A 20,000-nucleotide genomic window follows, 5' to 3' on the forward strand; every position below is an offset into this window, starting at 1 on the left:
TATTTTGCAACGCAGCAAGGGAGGGTTTTTTCATTGTGTACTTTTTTACACTCGCATTTTCATATAAATTGTAAATTTGAATGGGACCTTGGGGACTGTGTATGAATACATAGGGGTGAGCGTATCAATGTTGCCCCCCCCCTTCTAACCCTCCGTATACCCTCCCCAGGTGGTACATTAGGGTGGCATGTGTGCGTTGCTTGGAGGAGTCACGTGTTGGGGGCTGGTCGTTTTCGCCCTGTGAACGTTTCCCTCGGCCCAGTGCTTTGACCCCTGACTAGCCCTCTTATTTCCCCCTCTCTCTGCCTCCTACTCTGTTGCCAGCTGCAATATCAGGCCGGAGGAAGACATGAAAGCTTGCGTGTGGCTGATTGTTCTTAGCCGGTTTTTTGTATAATGGGTTGTGCCCTTCATGGGTGATGGATTCTGCGATGACAGGAAAGTTGTGGTCAGCGGAGCCAGGCCGGACAGCGAGCAGGCCTCCCCGCTCTGCTTTACCCCCGCCGGTCCTGGAATGTCATTCTCGATTCCCATTCCGGGTTTCCGCGATCAAAATTGATCTAATGGCCCGGTCTATCAGCCCATACACGCCCTTGGTGGTCGCCCAGTGGCCTGTGCCGGCATAGCGAGGTCCCCCACACTCTGTGGCTGCCGCTCCTGGTATAACCATCAGTTTCCGTGACCGGGTTATATGAAAGATGGAAATCATACCCCGCCTGTCAAAACTGCCACGCTCTCATTCTTGCAGGGCTACGAGAGTGATAACCCACATGCTCCCGAAGGGTCTCCTCCACGGCACTGCTAACGGTAAACTAGATCTTACCGTCTAGAAAGTGGTGGGTGATGTCGACCCTGAAGGCATTGAAAGTGTGGGAGCTTGACGAGGACTTTTTAAAGATGGAGTTAGTCCGTTACTTTGAGCTCGGACCCACGTGTCGGCGGAGACTCGTGTTGTAATTGACTGATGTTAACAAGCATTTACTGGAAGAGTGACGTCACAGGAAGGAGATGTCGTCGAACATCAGCAGCGAAGTCAGTGTGTTTCTCATTGCCCAGACGGCCATTTGTCGCATTAATGTCATAAAAGCAAAGAATTACAAATTTGACACGTGCGGATTTCCCTGTTGCTGAGCGAAAGGGAGGAATGAAGCGAGTGAAGTCCCGACGCCGTGACACTCCGTCGATTGCCGAGGAAACAAAAGCTGCAAGGTACTCTGGGGAGCCTTCGGGCCGATGGAATGATATGTTGGGATCAATCTGTCATGCCTCATTCCCTTTGATATCCGCCACTCGGGTAATGAAAGGATGATGGTATTTATGGGCCCACGTGAGAGATCGGAGTTCCAAAACGGCATATCCGCTATATAACCTCGGCGGAATAGATGGCGTGTCACTGTTTTTTTTCGCGTTATTTTCTTTTCCCTTTTTCTTTTTCCTTTTTTATCCTTGCGCTGCGGCCAGAGCAATCTTATCAAACGTAGGGTTTATTGGAGGTATTTCTTCATGGAAATTCCCATAAGAAATGATTGACAGTGTCTACGAAGTATATCAACCGCAATTTTTCTTATTTTTTTTACGCGTTGAAGAAACCGTGCCATGCGGTGACGTACACAAACAGGTTTACAACAGTATTGCAAGAAAATACTTCGTAATGATACAGAAGGTGCAAGAATGCAGAAGCAGCGGTGAAGTAGATGCAAGATGGCAGCAGTGCGGCGAGATAATGTCCGAGTTTCCGTGCGTGCCGACCTGATCCCTCCAGGTGGGGGCGGGGGGGGGGGGGGCGTGCATGTCTCCAATACGTTGCAACGCGCGTCTCAGGACCTTTAATTTACCCGCCCGCAGTCACTGTGGCCTTATTAAACTTATTAAGCGGGGAGGGGAGGCTCCCTTCGCCAGGCTTCCTCGCCCTCGAGCTTTGTCCCTTACCTTGGATTGCTCTCCCTCGCCCTCGCAACCCTCGCTTTTTATGCTTGTTTTCTTCTTCTTCTTCATTTCCTTTTTTCTTGTTCTTCGTTCTCCGTATTTTATTTCTCCTCCTGCTTCCACTCTCTACTACACATCCTTCTCCTCCTCTTGCATTTCCTCCTCCACATCCTCTTCCACTTCCTCCCGCTCTTATTACTACTGTTATTCCTCCTGTTATTTTCCCCTCCCTTTCCCCTTTTATACAGCCGGTTCTTGCAGCTGACCTCTCAGCCCCTTTCACTTCACCTCGCCTCACCTTGCCTCACCTTGCCGTCTCTCCTCTTACTTAGCTTCGTCCAAGTGCTCTCCCTCGCCATCATTATGCAATATGCATACCGTTACACTTATTTTCCACTTCGTACAAAGTCTCCGCATCTGAAAGTTGGGTGTTTTGTTGCAAGCGACGTTTTAAAATACAGCGCTAGTAGAGTCCTCGTGTTGAACAGGACTAAAACCGTAAGGGAAGGGAGGCATCATTAGCATACAGCTGAAGTCGAAGGAAAAAGGCCGACGCACGAGGGTACGTCTGGGACGCAACATCAGATTAGACCATTGATGAGGATCTTGAATACAGCAAGGGCGAGACACAGGGTGGTTGAGTGTGTGATGTAGCGCATTTGCAGTCTGGGTGGACGCTAGAGTGAAAGGTTAAGAGTGAAACATTGATGTAGAGGGAGGAGTGGCAGGTGTGTGAGTTAGCGTAAGGTTAGCGTGTCATGGAGTCATTCTTCACTTGTCCACGGTCTGGGGCTGCCGTCGTGGGAACTCTGCAGGGGAGGGGGGAGGGGGGCAAGGGAGACCTGTACGACACCCACAGGAGTTCTTGTAACCTCTCCCCTCCCCTCCCCTCGTCTCCGCACCCCACGCTATGTACCCCCAACTCCCGATGAGGGTGGTTCTTGTCCCCTGGCTGGGCTGGAAACGGGGTGGTGCTAGTCGTGGTTGCGTAGTAATACGTGCATATAAAAAGCTATACTCTTCTCACGCCCCCTACGCGCTTCTCTGACATCGGAAGTAAGCTGAAGTTTCTCCCTTTCGAGGGGTTTTCTGTCGTGAAGTTCGCGAAGGTTGCGCTGCCAATATTATGCTAGCTTGTCCATCAAGCTTAATGGCTTCTTGTACACGTGCTCCTCCCCTCCCTCCCTCCCTCTCTCCCTCTCCCTACCCTCCCTATCCCCTCTCCCCTCCACAGCCATGTGTCTCCCCCCCCCATGCTTCACATTGACTTGCCGGACGCATTAAGAACCTAGTTAATTATTGTAGTGTTCACGCCATCCCCTCTTCTCCTCGCCATTACTTCATGTGCCCTCCCCGTGTCCTCTCTCTCTCTCTTTCTCTCTTTCTCTATCTTTCTCTCTCTCTCTTTCTCTCTCTTTCTCTCTTTTTATCTCTCTCTCTCTCTCTCTCTCTCCCTCTCCCTCTCTCTCTCTCTCTCTCTCTCTCTCTCTCTCTCCCTCTCTCCCTCTCTCTCTCTCTCTCTCTCTCTCTCTCTCTCTCTCTCTCTCTCTCTCTCTCTCTCTCTCTCTCTCTCTCTCTCTCTCTCTCTCTCTCTCTCTCTCTCTATCTATCATTCCCTCTCATTCCCTCTCTTCTTCCCCCCTTTCCCCTCCATCTCTCCTTCCCTCTCCGTGCCCCCCTTCCACTCCCCCGCTGTGCAAATATATGTTCCTGGATTCAGTTATAAGTGTGAATATGTGGCCGGGAACAGATTTGTGTGGAAGGGGTGAGTTATACCTGCGGAAGGTTACACAGCAGCCTCATATTTATTATCACAATAATCGCTGGTATACCCAACTTCTGGACTTGCTGATTAAACAGTGAAGTAAAGAGGGGCTATTACCTGTCTCATTTGTCACACTGATGTACGGCCACCATGCTCTTACCAGACTCCTCCCTCCGCCTCCTAGCCCCCTCCCTCCCCCCTCTCTCTGACTCCTGCATTCGCCCATACCTTACCTGTACTTTATTCTGTAGGGCCCTGCCTCATCCCCTGCCTTGCTTCGAACTGCTTCCTCGATCGCCAATGGATTGCATCTTTTACTTTTATTTAGCTTTACGCCCATGCAAGGTAGCATATTGGGTCTTATCTTAGGCCCTCGCTCTGCTCTCCGCCCACGGACGAGCGATGCGGCACCGAACCTTGTTTCCTCAGCCGTTAGATATTTGCCCGTGGAAATAACGTTTCTCTTTTGTCTCTTTTCAGTGTTGTCGCTGCGGAACACTCAGGAGGAGGAGCCCCCGGACCCACAGTTGATGCGCCTGGACAACATGTTGATCGCCGAGGGTGTGGCGGGCCCCGAGAAGGGCGGAGGGGCGGGAGCCGCAGCAAACGCCTCGGCTGCAGCAGGTGCTGGAGACAACGCCATCGAGCATTCAGATTACCGCGCTAAGCTCTCCCAGATCAGACAGATATACCATCAAGAGCTCGAGAAATACGAACAGGTAAGGTCTCCATACTTCCGGGTTATGGGTTATTGATATCAGCGATGGATTATCAGAATGGGGGGGGGGACCTGTCTATTTCATTTTCCTATCAACGGAAAGATCAGATGCGGGCGGCGGAAAGTTAAAACCGTCTGGCACTGAGATTGGGTGTTCATAAGCGCGGGGTGGGGGAGGGGGGGTAGAGAGGCCTAGGCTAGTGGTTTGTCAGTTGAAGTTGATGTCATTATCCCCTAGGATGTCAATCACTACTCTTGGTTAGAATTGGCTCTTGTGTCTTTTTGTTAAGCTGGTTAGATTGAATAAGATTTTAAAAATAGAAAGCGTCAAGATATGAAATAACGTTTTAGTATCGATATAGATCGTGGTATTTCGTACAAGATAATTTTTAACATATCAGGCATTTTTGCTGCTTGAAGTTAACGAACAGTAAAATCAGCTAAACAACCGATCGAAACGCTAGGATCAAAAGACACCGCCACTGCCTCGCGACCCTGACCCGACGCGACCCGACCCGACCCGACTCGGAAGACGATTTCCGCACCACCTACGGATTTCTTTGCTGGTGACGGGGAGAAATGGCGTCGGCCAATGATAAAACCCGGCCAAGACGCTTAATGACTTACTTCATATTCTTCCCGGGCGGCGGCACAAAGGCGGCGGCGGGCGAGGGAAGGGAGGGGGGGTGGGGGTGTGTGGAGGGGTGGCTTTCCCCCCCGACGTTGAGATATTGAGCACACGCGCCGCCGCCCTTGTCCTGCTAATGGATCCCGCGTCACCACAACCATTTCCGTCACCACCTTCACCCTCACCACTACCACCACTACCACCACCGCCGCCGTCGCCGTCGTCATCACGGAGGAGGAAGAGAGGGGAGGGGGTGGAGGTGGGTGAGGAGGGGTTGGCTGGCAGCAGAGAAGAGCAAGCGGGGGAAGGAGGGGGGCTAATGTGAGGGAGAATTGTAAAGAAAGGTAGGGGAGGAAAGACGTTGAAGAAAGTAGGATGCTACGGCGAGGGATTCAGCATTGAAGCAAGGAAGGGAGGGGGACAGGGAGGCGGTGTGGAGACGAAGGAGTCAGCATTGAGACGAGGGAGGGAGGGAGGCGAAGGAGTTAGCATTGAGGCGAGAGAGGGAGGGAGGCGCAGAGGCCGTAATAGTCAGCATTGAAGCAAGGGAGGGAGGGAGGGAGGAAGGGAGGGAGATGAAGGAGTCAGCATTGAGGCGAGAGAGGGAGGGAGGCGAAGAGGCCGTAATAGTCAGCATTGAAGCAAGGGAGGGAGGGAGGGAGGAAGGGAGGGAGATGAAGGAGTCAGCATTGAGGCGAGAGAGGGAGGGAGGGAGGCGAAGGAGTCAGCATTGAGGCGAGAGAGGGAGGGAGGCGAAGAGGCCGTAATAGTCAGCATTGAGGCAAGGGAGGGATGGAGGGGGGCTTGGAGAAAGCGAAGGAGTCAGCATTGAGGCGAGAGAGGGAGGGAGGCGAAGAGGCCGTAATAGTCAGCATTGAAGCAAGGGAGGGAGGTGAAGGAGTCAGCATTGAGGCGAGAGAGGGAGGGAGGCGAAGAGGCCGCAATAGTCAGCATTGAGGCAAGGGAGGGATGGAGGGGGGCTTGGAGGAAGCGAAGGAGTCAGCATTGAGGCGAGAGAGGTCGGGAGGGAGGGAGGCGCGGAGGAGGCGAAGAGGCCGTAATGGAGTAGGCTCGGGGCTGAGTGGGGCTGTTATGAAGTGCAGCCATTCGTTTTGTGCGGGAGATTCGGCGGGCGGCGAGCAGTGCCATTCTACGCCGGGGATTTTCACGCACCGCCACCCACCTCGCCCGGAGTCTTGCGTCGTCACTCCATTCACCTGCGTGCTTGGTGAAGCAGAGGGGAAGGAGGGGGTGGGCGGGGGGAGGAGAAGGATCGCGGCGCAGGGGTCGCGAGGGGCGAGTGAGCGGCTCGCCCGTTAAGTGGCATCATTTGTAGCGGCGCGTGACAGGCGGTGAGGTAGCGGCACTCAACTACACTAATTATTGCACCTCGGCTACATCCTACCTGACCCCTGCGGCATCCCGAGGGGCTTTGACACCAGATACCGGGCCTCATTATCTCCGCCGCCGCGCCCGCCACGCTACCCGCATCGCTCACCCACGCTCACTTGTGCATTTGAATTTATCCTTTTAATTCCTCTTTCAAATCTCTCACCGATATCCTATCCCGTTTCCTTTTCTTTCCTTTTTCAGTCTAACTTCTATCAAAACCTGCCCCCCCCCCCAGCTCACTTTCCCTTTCCCCTCCCTTCCGCCTCCCTGCAACCTCCCTCCCTCCCTCCTCCCCCCACCGAAACGTCATGTTCGACGGGAATTTGAATACCGGGGCTGCAGCATCCTCGCGAAGGGCTCCAGGAATGGTAGCGAAGGCCCGGAAGACGGATTCCCCTTGCCTCTCCTTTTCCATTTTCCTCTCAGGTCGTCGAAATGTCCTTCATTAATCACCGGGAAATCCAGGTTGAGGCTCCTGCTCTGGAGGGTCAACACACTTATATACGCTCTTTCTTCCGCTCATATCACTTTTTTTTTACTCGTCTCTCATCCCTCTCTGTCTGCGTTCCTGTCCTCGTCTCTATATCTTAGGCCTCATCTCACCCGGGACCCCTACCCCTGTTCCCCGTTCGCCCCCCCCCCTTCTCTCTCTCTCTCTCTCTCTCTCTCTCTCTCTCTCTCTCTCTCTCTCTCTCTGCTTTCTCTCCTCCTCTCCCTCTCTTCCTCTCTCTCTCTCTCTCTCTCTCTCTCTCTCTCTCTCTCTCTCTCTCTCTCTCTCTCTCTCTCTCTCTCTCTCTCTCTCTCTCTCTCTCTCTCTCTCTCTCTCTCTCTCTCTCTCTCACTCTCTCCCTCGATGTCTTGACTTTCACTTCCCCTTCTGCTCTCCTTTCTCTTTCTTCTCTCTTCTTCACCATATCTTATTCCGCTTTTTACTTCTCTTCCTTCACTCCTATTCCGCCGCCTCTTTTACTTCATTTTATTTTCCCCCTTCCCCTCTTCCCCTTTCCTCCTCCTCCTCCCCCCTCTCCTCCTCCCCTTTCCTCTTACTCTTCCTCTTTAGCTGCCCGTGCCTCTTAACCCTCTAATGTCACATCTCCATCCTCATGAACGTTCTGCCTTGATTTTACGCTTCTTTTGTTTTCCATTTTTCCCCTTCGGATTCCCTTTCCTCTCCGTTTCGGTCTTGTTTTTTTCTCGCCGCCCTCCCCGCCGCCTCTCCTGGTTAATCCTTATTCTGCTTCTCGTCCTCCTCCGTCTCTATCTTCTTTCTTTCTTTCTTTCTTTCTCTCCCCTTCTTCCCCATATCTCCTCTTCCGTCTCCCATTCTTCCTCTTCCTCCATTCTTCTTTATTCTCCCCTTATTTTCCTCCTCCCCTCTCCCTCGTCTCTTTCATCTTCATCCTCCCCCACCCTAATTATCCTTCCTTCCCCCCTCCTTCGTCATCCCTCCTCCCTCCTTCGTCTTCCCCCCACCTCCTCCCTCCTTCGTCCTCCCCCCACCTCCTCCCTCCTTCGTCCTCCCTTCTCCTCCTCCCTCCTTCGTCCCCCCACCTCCTCCTCCCTCCTTCGTCCCCCCACCTCCTCCTCCCTCCTTCGTCCTCCCAGCTCCTCCTCCCTCCTTCGTCCTCCCTCGTCCCTCCTCCCTCCTCCTCCCTCCTTCGTCCTCCCACCTCCCCCTCCCTCCTTCGTCCTCCCTCGTCCCTCCTCCCTCCTCCCTCCTCCCTCCTCCTCCCTCCTTCATCCTCTTCCTCCGTCGTCGCCTAATCCTAATCCCGAGCCAGCGCCTCCACTTCAGCCGCTTTCCATAGGCTTCTCTTTTTTATTTTTTATTTTGGCATCTCAATTATTTCTCTTCCCATCCTTCCTTCCTGCCTCTCTCCCTTCCTCCTTCCTTTCCTCTCTCCATGCTTTCCTCCCTTCCTTCCTCTATCTCTCATTTATTTTCTCCCTCGCTCTATCATTCCATTTCTCCCTCCCGCTTTCCATCTCTAATGCCCTCCATCCCTCTCTCTTTCTCTCCTTCTCTCTCTCGCTCCCGCTTTCCTCCCTCCATCCCTCCTTCTCTCTCCATCCATCCATCCATCCATCTATCCCCCTCCCTCCTTCCCTCTCTCCTTCCATCTCTCCCTCCCTCCGTCTTTCCCGCGAAGCCTTGGTGAGAGCTTCCCCTCGTGCTTCACTCTTGGCTTGGAATATTAGAACCGTTCCCTTTTTCCACAGTCTTAACATTTACATTATGGTGCCTATGCTTCACCCGTTACAGTTATTGCCAACTACTTTCTCTCTCTCTCTCTCTCTCTCTCTCTCTCTCTCTCTCTCTCTCTCTCTCTCTCTCTCTCTCTCTCTCTCTCTCTCTCTCTCTCTCTCAATCTTTTTATCCTTACTTTACTTTACTTTACTTTCTACCTCTTCCTTTTTTTCCTTTAATTTCGTTTCTTGCTCTGCGGCGCTTACGGTCTTTCCCTCCGGTGACCCTCCCGTCCCTCCCTGTGCGTGTCTCCCGTTACGCATTTCCCTCTAGAGCGAGTCGTCCTCTCTCTCTCTCTCCCTTCCCCTCCCCCTCCCCCTCCCCCTCCCCTCTGCTTTCTCCCTCCGCTGTCTCCCTCGTCTCTCCCCCTCTCCCCTACCCCTCCGCTGTCTCCCTCGTCTTCCCCTCCCGCCATATCTCCCCTTCGAGCCTTGTCAACGTATATGGAATTCTTTGCATAGTAGTGTGGCAAGGCCGTGTTGTGGTTGTTACCTTGTTTAATGTTATTGTCGTTTTACCTGTTGGTTCCGGCTGCTTTGGCCGAGTCTTACTCACGCGTCTCTTGGCAGAATTGCAAGTTTCTTTTTTTTTCTTTATTCTTTAACCGTGGCCGTTTAAATGCGGGGCGTAAATTCCGGATTGTTTGGATGATCCGAACTCTGGGTTTGTTCTTTATCTTAGGCGTTCAGATGGGGACGGCGATTCCTGGTGTGACTGAAGTGCTGGGAGCTGAGGACCCAATCCAGTTTTAGCCTGATATATGTTGGAGGGGGAGGGGGGGGTTAATTCATGAGATCGTTATTCCAGTTTTACGGAAAGCAGGTGTTATTTTTGTTGTTGTTGTTTGTTTTTTTGTTTGTTTACTCTTGGCCGTCGGGAAGGTTTTAGGTGAACTCTGCTTCCTCTTCCACCTCCATTCGTCTCGCGCTCTTACTCCCAAATAAACACATTTCCCAGTGCTTTCGTGTTGACTTTCTTCAAATACGACTTCCACCCTGGCTACCCACTCCACCCTGTACCCAGAGCGCTCTCTCTCTTTCTCTCTCTCTATTTCTCTATCTCTTTCTTCCTTTCTTTCTCTTTCTTTCTTTCCCAATCTTTCCCCCTATCCCTCCCTCCTTTCCTCCTCTGTCCTATCCTGTCCTTCCCAAACTCCCTCGCCCTCCCTTCCAATCATCCTACCCTTTCCCTCCCTATTTCATCCCCTCCTCTCCTTTCCTGTCCCTTCACTCCACTCCACTCCTTCCCTTCCCGTCCCGTCCCTTCCCGTCCCTTCCCTTCACTTCCCTCCCCTTCCCTCTTTTCCTCCCTCCCTCCCTCCCTGCCTGCCTGCCTGCCTGCCTGCCTACCCCAGAAGCGTCCCGTCGCGTCGTGCGGCAAAGCGATGCCATCACAAAATGAACTCTGAGATTGAATGTGAAGATGCCGAAGTCTGACTCGGTATGGTTTTCGTGACCGTAATTTATGTTCAGCAGAAGACTTTGGCCGAGGCGCCCAAGATTGTTCTCGTTCGATTGGGGGTGGAAGGAGATGCCGCCAGCCCTGATACAGCCAGCGGTAGCGCGGAGGTCGTCTGTGTCCGTCTGTGTGTGTTTCTCTGTCCGTCTCGATCTTTATGCTTGCTTTTGCTTACTTCGTTTTTTTTTCTTTTGGATGTTATCTTTTTTTTATAGTTTGGACAGTGATGGGTGACTACTGATTTATTCTTCGTGCTTTTAGGATGAGGATTCGAGATTTTATTTCGCTATCTTTGATTCATATTTCATTTTTTTATCAGTATTAGATAAGGTTAGTCGTTTATGTTAATGGTAATCGTAATCTACGTCACCAGCTAAATGCCGTCGAATAATGCTTCATCCTCTTGCGATGAATATGATCATGGTACCCCAAGAAAATGCTTTAGAGAAAGGATTCGGGACGATCTGAAAGTCTACGGACACTTGCACCCACATTTCATAATATCCCGCGAGGACCTTCCACTTTGGCAACAAAGCCGATATTGTTTCAGTGTCTCTCTGCCGCTGCCGCACGCTCGATTCCCGGTGCTGTGTGTTGGCGTTCTTCGGTCTCTCCAAGATAGGATTGTGTATCCTCCTTTGAGAGAACCGCTGTAGTTAGCAGTCACTTGTCTATTTTCATGTGTTTTTTTACTTGCGTTGGCTTTGTGTAGTCACATCCCTTGCCTTTTAACCCTTTGGACGCTAATCCAGAATAAAAGTCTTGGACTTACTGCGAAAATATCTCCACATCCAGCTTGCGTCTCAGCACTTGACTCACAGCGGCCTCTGAAACAGTTCCTTTCGCTGTTTAAGCCTTGCCTTCTTCTCCCATCTGTGACCCTTTTCCCTATATACCGTTTCTCCCGCGAGCCCAAGCCGACTCGTTCTCACCCGTCTCTAGCTCCACTAATCTCTTCAAATCTCGCAGCTTCCCCAGCCTCCCCTTCTCACTCTGGTGCTCCTATCTCCCGTCTCTCTCCTCACCCTGCCCGCCTCTCTTCCTCTCTTCATCTCTTCTCATTTCACCTCCGTTCCTTTCTCCATCTCTCTATTCGATGCTCCCACCCTCCTTCCGTCCCTCTCTCCACTTTTCTCGCTTCTTTAGTCTGTCGTCTTCGTCGTTCTCCTATCGCCCTGTCATCTCCCGTCCTCTCACCGTCTCCCTCTTCTACTCCAAACCATTTCCACCCTTATTTTCCCTCTCTACAGCCGCGTCCTCCTTCGCATTCTTCCCCAGAACCCCCTCTTTTCCTTCAGCGTGTCCTCTCCCCCTGTCCCCTTAGTCTCCCCACTTCACCCCACACTCCCCTCTCCCCTTTTCCGCCCCCGCTCTGCTATGGCCTCTCCTCCCCATCCTCTATCCCGGCTCCATCTCCCCGTCCTCTCTCCCGACCCTATCTCCCCTCCGTCTCTCTCCCCATCCGCTCTCTCCCTGCTCTGTCTCCCCGTCCCATCCTCTTTCCCCCGTCCTCTCCCCAGCCTCTCTCCCCCGTCCGCCCCTGTTGTCTCCGCGCAGTTCGAGGAGCGCCGTATTCCAGCCACGTCCCCGAAGCGCAAGTATTTCACGGAGGCAATTTTGAGTCAGAAATAGCGAAGCGAACGTCCATCACGGCCTGCCTTTGTTACCTCCAGTGCGGGAGTTTCAGAGCGGGGATTTTTAAGGCGCTCTCTCTCTTTCCCTCTCTCTCTCTCTCTCTCTCTCTCTCTCTCTCTCTCTCTCTCTCTCTCTCTCTCTCTCTCTCTCTCTCTCTCTCTCTCTCTCTCTCTCTCTCTCTCTCTCTCTCTCTCTCTCTCTCTTTCCCTCTCTCTCTCTTTCCCTCTCTCTCTCTTCCCCCCCCCCCTCTCTCTCTCTCTCTCTCTCTTTCTTTCTCTCTCTCTCTGTCTCTCTTTTTTTTTTCTCTCTCTCTTTCCGTCTCTTTTTTTCTCTCTCTCTTTTCCTCTCTTTTCCTCTCTCTCTTTCTCTCTCGCTCTTAGTCTCTAAGTTTCTTTCTTTATATATCATACTCTCGCTTTCTTACTTTCTCTTTCATCTTCCCTCCCTCTCTCCCTTTCCTTCTCCTTCCCTTTCTGTTTTTTTTTCCTTTTCTTTATTTTTCATTCTCGCTCGCCATCTCTATCTTCTCACTTTTCTGTATCCATATTTTTTTTCATTCTGATCCTCATACTTGCATTTGTCACACTTTGTTTCCCTTCATTTCTCTTCCTGTCTTGCAACTCTTTATTTTTTTCTAAATTGCAACCCCCTTTATCTTTCTATCTTGCAGCTTTTATAATCTTTTTCTGTAGCAACTCTCAATCTTTCTCTTGCAACTTTCTTACTATTTCCCTCTTACGGCTCTCTTGTAACTCTCTTCATCTTTCTCTCTTGCGGCTCTCATACTCTTACTCTGCCCGTATCATTGTGGCGCTCAGTGTGCTCGGTTTCTCTCTTTTCTGCTGCTCGACTGTTGACTCCCCCCCGCCCTCCCGCGATTCATTCATACATTCCACCTATCTTTATTCTCTATCTGTCTATCTATGTACATTTATCTTTTTACCCTCTCTCTTTCTCTCTTTAACTTTACTTTTGTCATCCCCCCCTCTCCTGCCTTCCTCCCGTCCTCTCTCTTCCTTCATTCCTTTTCTCCCTTTTTCCCATTCTCCCTTTCTGTTTTTCTTCCTCCATCCAACCATTCTCCCATCCTTACCTCCCCGCCCCCCTTTCTTCCTTTCTCTCGCTGTTGCGCGTTATCCTCCACTCTGTCACATTCCTTTCATATGTGTAAACTCGGTTTGAAATTCATCGAAAACAATTTTTTTTTTTAATAATGAATATTGCATAAATTGGCACGACATGTATCCTTAACCGCTGTGTGTGTATGGAAAGGGTTTCCAACTCGTCCGTGTCGAGCGCCTGTGTGTCTTCTCTGCGGGATCAAAGCGAGATCAAAGTTTCCTGGGAATTAGCATTATTAATATTTATTCCGCCTCTTACGCCACACACACACATGGCGGCCCTCGGTAGAACGTGGGCTCAGTGACCGGCCAAATATTGAATACGGAATAAGGAGCGGCGCTATCCCCCCTCCCCCACTCCCCTCCCCCTCGAGGTATCCCCTGGCCGTGCATCCTCCCCCTCCTCCCGCGGCTGTCAGTCACCACGTGTAATATTGCCGAGTGGGCCGCGCTATTGAATTATTGCAGGGGAGCAGTCGCTGGCCACGCCGCGCTGTTACGTGGATGCCACACCATTGGTATCGAGGCCGTGATGGCGGGAATGTTGTACCTGGCTTGTTGCCGCTATATTGGATTACAAACTATGTGTGTGTGTAATTATTATTTTGACTCCCCGCTTTTGTTCGTTTTGCGAGGCGGCGACTCGGCTGTGGTGGACTGATGTGGCCATATATCTGGCGAGGGGGCGTCTTCCCCAGGCCCTACGTGAGCCTTGCGGGAGGGGGATTGCTTGCTCTCTGTGCCGGTCGAGGGGTGTCCCTTCAGGAGCCGTTGGGGCGTCAGAGGGCATTGCGGATCGACGGAGAAAGATAATCCAGGCGTTTCTGTCGTTGCGGTAGATTAATTGGCGATTTCCACAAATGCGCCGACACCAGCGTAGGTGTCGGCTCCCCGTGGCCCGTGCGGCAGCTCGGCACTTGGAGTCGCTGATATGGTAACGGGGCGTTGAATGTTATAAGCCTCACAGGGGAAGCAGAGGCGGCGACGGGGGAGTGGAGTGTGGGCTCTCGCGGCACACAATGTAGCCGGACTATCGTTTTTGAGCACACGCCTTGGGAGGGAGGGAGGGGCGATGGGCGTGAGGAGTGTTGAGGGGCGGATTGTGTGACGCAGATGGCGAGACCTGCACCATCTCCCCCAGCTGGGCCGTCGCCCCGACCTGGACGCCCGGCCACACACGGAATAGAAATGGCACGATTTTTCCCTCACCACACACGTCGGAGGCTTATATCTGTTATCCTTTTTTCTTGTTCTTTCTCTGAACCCTCGCTTTACTGCAGTTATTTTGGCTCTCTCTTTTTACTGGCGAAGCATCTGGCATACGGAATGATCCCCTTCGTCTGCAATTAAGTGAAGCAAAAGCCAAGTGTGGCAGGCTAGGGACACGACCGGGGGCGGGGTGGGGGGACGTGGTCACTCGTGATACAATAATGCTCATAGAAAGTACTGGGTGTGTAGTGAAGGGGGAAATCGCCCTTTTCCTTGTCACTGATTAAGGGTGCGGTATCTTGAATAGCTGTAAGGGATGTAGTCTTCGGATCGCCTCGCGTTGTTTACCTCAGGTGATGATCTACTTCAAAATGCCACGAGCACGGGGGAGCTATCACAACGACTATAATTTTTAGACGATTACAGGCCAGTGGTATCCGTATAATAATCATTGTTCCTTAAGAAGAAGATATCAACGCCAACGATCCATTCCACTCTTCTTGTCTTGCAACTCTCTCTATGCTAGGCAGTGCTGTACGAGGGCAAGAGGCGGTGCTGTTCTAGTGACAAGGAGGGAGGCTGTTCAGCATGGAAAAGCGATTTAGTTGTGGTGTTGAGGGAAGTAGGTGTGTTTGTTGATCAGTGGAGCGTGTGACAGGTTTGTTTATCTTGGTGGACAAGGCATGTTGACTCTAGGCAGTGTGGTGGTCACGAAGCATAATGAAAGTGTCGAGGCGGCACCGAAAGCCTTGCTGTAGCCACTCACATTTGACACGCTGCGCTGCTCCTGCGTTGGGTGTGATGGGCCTTCCCATGCTGCCGCCCTTGCTGCGGAATCGAAATTTCCTTACGCTCTTTGCGTTGTCTTTAGTCCTCATACGAATATCGGCATCATAAACTGACTTGCCTGATGAAACTAACATGTGCGAGTTAACGAGTATACCGGCCTTTTTTTATCATCAACACGGTACCGAGAGTGTTTTGAAATTCGACGTGCTGTAGGCTGGAAACAAAAACAAGGGAAAGGTACATGAGAGGACAGGTCCTAATAATAGTGGGGAGATAGTCCACGTGAGGTGTGGGCTTGCAGGACGCTGTATGATGAAACGGAGTTGACTAGCGTTGATAGTTGATGGTGACGTGACTCAGACCGCTGGTTCTCGAACGACGCTATTCTGTCTACGAGTGTTTCACCATAAGGACATCGTCAGCATCTGATATATAATGCTCGTCATCCATTTGATTTCTGAAGACATTGCCTCTTTCCTGTTCTTCGTATCGCTAGAACTTTTTTTCTGGTTCCAAGACGGTCTGAGATTAGACTTCTTTTGTGAGGATAGGTGGTCGCCAAATACCACACAGCATCACAGGTACACTTTCCACTGACCTGTCGCTGGCGATCGCTTGTCCTTTGAGCGGCTTGACAAAGGCCCGGGATGAATGCTGCCACCAGCCTTGATTACAGCTGCTGGGATGTGTCAGGACCCTTCTGCCAGGATTGTCTGCCGGGTTTTATTGGAGCCATGCAAGTCACGGGGCCTTGTCTGATCCTTTGGAAATTCTTAAGTGTATCACCCTCTCAATTATACTCTTATAATGCGGCGTACCTCCCATACCTGAACCTTAGCCGAGGAAGTGGTCAAAAGGCAGTGGGGAAAAGGTCACATGCGCACGCACACGCACACACACACACACACACACACACACACACACACACACACACACACACACACACACACACACACACACACACACACACACACACACACACACACACATATATATATATAGATATAGAGAGAGAGAGAGAGAGAGAGAGAGAGAGAGAGAGAGAGAGAGAGAGAGAGAGAGAGAGAGAGAGAGAGAGAGAGAGAGAGAGAGAGAGCGGGCTTTCCACGTATGCTAGACCAGGCAGTATTTAGCTTGCTGCTTAAGTATTTTATGTTGTTGAAAAAAGAAAAATTGGAATATTCACGTTTTCACAACTTTCAAATTTGTAATTGCCTTGAAGTAAGCAGCGTGGTCGTTACTACTGATACTCTAGCGGCCCCTTTGAATATGTAAATAAGTCCCTAAAATTTGGTAACTTTATGGAAATGCTGCGCGGAATACTTGCTTAGACAGTTGTTAATTATGTTGGCCTAGGCCAGGAACCTATTGTAAGACAAGGCATAGAGCGCACGCGTGTGTGCGACACACACAAAAACACACACGCTCACTCTAACTTTTTTAAAACCTCTCTATCTCTCTTTATGTCTCTCTTTCTCTCTATTCCTTTCTCTCTCTCTCTCTCTCTCTCTCTCTCTCTCTCTCTCTCTCTCTCTCTCTCTCTCTCTCTCTCTCTCTCTCTCTCTCTCTCTCTCTCTCTCTCTCTCTCTCTCTCTCTCTCTCTCTCTCTCTCTCTCTCTCTCTCCCTCTCTCTCTCTCTCTCTCCCTCTCTCTCTCTCTCCTCCTTTCTCCCTCTCTCCCTCTCTCCCTCTCCTTCCCCCCTTCTCCCTCTCTTTGTCCCCTCTCTCCCTCTCCTTCCCCCCTTCTCCCTCTCTTTGTCCCCCCTCTCCCTCTCCTTCCCCCCTCTCCCTCTCTCATCCTTCCTCCTCTCTCCCTCTCTATGTATATGTCTGACGACGCCGCTGACGAGGTTCAGACGAAGCGGTGTCGAGGACCATCTGTCTGAGGGGGGGGAGGGGAGGGGGTAGGCGTATACACCGCAGCGTCGTCATCGTTGACGGTCATCATCCAGTCGATGTGTGTGTGGGGGGGATGGGAGGAGTGGGGGGGGCATCAGATGTCCCCGAGGACCACCCGTGCGGGGTTCCCGGATCTTCTCTCTGGACGGCGATCAAGGCAACTCCGGATGTTTTGGTTCTTAGCGTCCGTCGGTCGGTCCGGGAAAGAAGAAGGAATGCGAAGGAGAAGTGGAAGTCGATAATGAATACATTCTGAAATAAGGGAGGCAGTGTTGTTCGGGATTAATAAAACATGGAACTCAATTTAACAAATCCATTAATCCCCCCTGCCTCCCCTCGTGTAATGAGGCGCCCCATCTGGTGGGATTACTTCGGGGGATTTCTTTCTTACGCGGGAGGGAGGGAAGGGGGGAGGGAGGAGGGTCGGAGCGGGCTGCGTGGTGGGGAGGGGGGTTGTATTTTTAGCTGAGGAACTATATGGTTATTACATATATATATACATATATTTGTATGTTATAAAGATATATATATATATATATATATATATATATATATATATATATATATATACATACAAATATACATACATATATACATACATACATATATACATATATATACACACATACACACACACACACACACACACACACACACACACACACACACACACACACACACACACACACACACACACACACACACACACACACACACACACACACACATATATATATATATATATATAATATATATATATATATATATATATATATATATATATATTATATATATATATTAATATATATATATATATATATATATATATATATATATATATAATATATTATATATATATATATTACACACACACGTACACACACATATATCTAGTCCCCTCTAGTAGACTGTCAGGATAATTAGTGGTTCACTGTCACTACACGTAGACTGTCAGATAGATTGCTTTGGAAGTTAACGGAATTTTGCTAGACATTATTAGTGCGCGAGATTGACAGGCCATTAGGCCATATGATTAGAAGTTGCCACTGGAGTCTTAGTGGTATGAAGTGGCTGGTACTGCGGGTGGTATCAGAAGGGAGTTGGGAGCGGCGGGTTGCGGACAGGTTACTAGACGCGCCTTAATTAGGGCGCTCTGGATCCCTAGGCTTTCCTTAATTGATCCCCAAGTATATTGCGCCGCCTTTCCGACCCACTGGCGGGCGCCGGGGAGAGTGTGGTGGGGGTGAGGGGTGAGAGAGTAAGGAAGAAGGAGGAGGAGGAGGAGGAAGAGAGAAAAAAAATGAAGAATCTCCTCAGATAAACCCTCGAAATCGACGGTGTTTTTACGTCGATATCCCATCCCCTTTAAGAGTACCCGTTTGGTTGCAAGGGAGGGAAAGGATGCTGCCCTGCTGTGTCGAACATGTAAACAACCATCACACCTAGTCAGTGTAGGTCCCTCGCCTCCGCGCTTCCCCTCTTCTCATGGCTGATCCTTATTGCACGCTGCATGGCCATGGTTGTAGTAGCCTTCATCCGAATTTAAGCCACATCTCTGCGCAACCCAAGGCTATCCCCTCCCACGTTTCCCCTTTCCCTAACCCCCTTTATGGACGGCCTGACCCAGAGACCGGCAGGCCTTCCGCTCTGGCCGCCGTCACGAGTTCTGAGTCCTCCTTCCCTGGACAGCAGTCAACGGAGGGAGGTCGGCTGCGCCCTCGTCCTCTCGCGTCCCGGGGAGAATCCGTTAAGCGGCTGGAAGGATGCGTTAAGGAAAGAGCAAGTTTTGGAAAGCGTAAGATAGTATTTTCTTGATACTAGGAAAGTTTAATGTCACGCTTAAAGGAAATTCGATATGTACATTATGTTGTTCCCTCGTGCTATAAGAGGCAAAAGAGATATGTTGAAATCATTTTCCATATTCTATTGAATGTCCTTATATTCTTAAATACCTTAATCAATATTTCCCAGTTCACGATATTCCTCTCCAGATAACCTAAAGTAGGGTACGAGTGAATCTCTACATTAGACCAATTTAGACACAGATGTCGTATTGCAAAGACGCGGTGGACGAGTGCAAGCGAATAATTGCAAGAACACTCCGTGGTGCTTGTGAATAGCAAAGATGGTATGTTATTAAAGGGATGCTGAAGGCATAGATTCTGGCGAGGTTGGTGTTAGCAGTGGCCCGGCGGTGAGCTCTCGGCGTTGGGGTTCTGGGTACGTCCCATGCAGCTACGCACGTGTGTTTCGTTGTTTGCCTGTAGTCTGGATATTGATTGGCGTGTAGTTAGTACTAATGGGTGAACGCTCATGTTTGTGGCCGCACATGGGATGTGTACCAAGAGAGGGTGCGAGACGGTGCACGTGGGAAAAAGGTATGTTGTGATAAATTGTGGAGGAGTGCGAGAGAGGCGGAGATCCCGGGCTTAGCGTAATGGCCAACGAGTATTGCGCTATTGTGTGGACCCGCCACCAAGGTATTACGGGCCCACTGCTCCAGGAGGGACGCTGCCTCTGCGGATGGGGGGGGGGGCGAAAAGGGAAGAAACCAAGAGAAGCGGAGGGAAAGAGGAGAGAGAGAGAGCGGGGGGAATAAAGGTCAGGAGCATGAAGGGGAGGAACGAGGCCTCTCTTGAGCAAAGCATTTAGTAAGTTGCGCTGTGATATTGTCTCGCAGATGGAGGGAGGGATAAGAGAGAGAGAGAGAGAGAGAGAGAGAGAGAGAGAGAGAGAGAGAGAGAGAGAGAGAGAGAGAGAGAGAGAGAGAGAGAGAGAGAGAGAAGCGAGCACTTGGAGGAGTTAGAGGGAAAAAATCAAGCCGTTATATTAAATGTGTTTTGACCTCGACAGCAGTAGAGGGACGCGGGGCCATGCTATATTGATTTTAGTATTGGCAGTTTTTCCATTTGCCGTTTTTCCCCCTGGTCACTTCAGACTCGGGGGAGAGGGTGCGCGGAGGTGCATACACAAGGGCTGCCGACTCGTTATAATAGCCTCGCTGAAGGGGCTGATTAAGATTCAGGCGGCGAGGCTCCTCCTCCTTCTGGCGTGTCGCGGAGGCTGTCAAAACCCGAGGCGAGAGAACTCATAAGGTGGCGCAAGTTATCACCTCGGGAGGCTCATCTGCTTGGTAAACAGATTTAAGATGCCACGCTGCCATAAACAGTGCCAGGTGGCGGCGACCAGCGAACCCAACCCACGCCTCACGCT

At 50.9% G+C, this 20,000-nt stretch overlaps 1 protein-coding gene across 31 annotated transcripts in view; it reads left to right on the forward strand.

Annotated features, from left to right (window-relative positions):
* exd (PBX homeobox extradenticle) overlaps positions 1 to 20,000 on the forward strand; it is a 442,217-nt gene that overhangs the window by 393,385 nt on the left and 28,832 nt on the right. For all 31 annotated transcript variants that reach the window (XM_086539889.1, XM_086539884.1, XM_086539871.1 and 28 more), the window contains one exon: positions 4,172 to 4,410. In XM_086539889.1, the coding sequence (XP_086396015.1) occupies positions 4,172 to 4,410 (239 nt within the window). The remainder of the gene's footprint in view (positions 1 to 4,171; positions 4,411 to 20,000) is intronic.

The sequence above is a fragment of the Penaeus japonicus genome, unplaced genomic scaffold (assembly GCF_977035675.1).
Source record: "Penaeus japonicus unplaced genomic scaffold, GWHDUDI00000001_assembly GWHDUDI00000001, whole genome shotgun sequence".
In the NCBI taxonomy this organism is placed as follows: domain Eukaryota; kingdom Metazoa; phylum Arthropoda; class Malacostraca; order Decapoda; family Penaeidae; genus Penaeus; species Penaeus japonicus.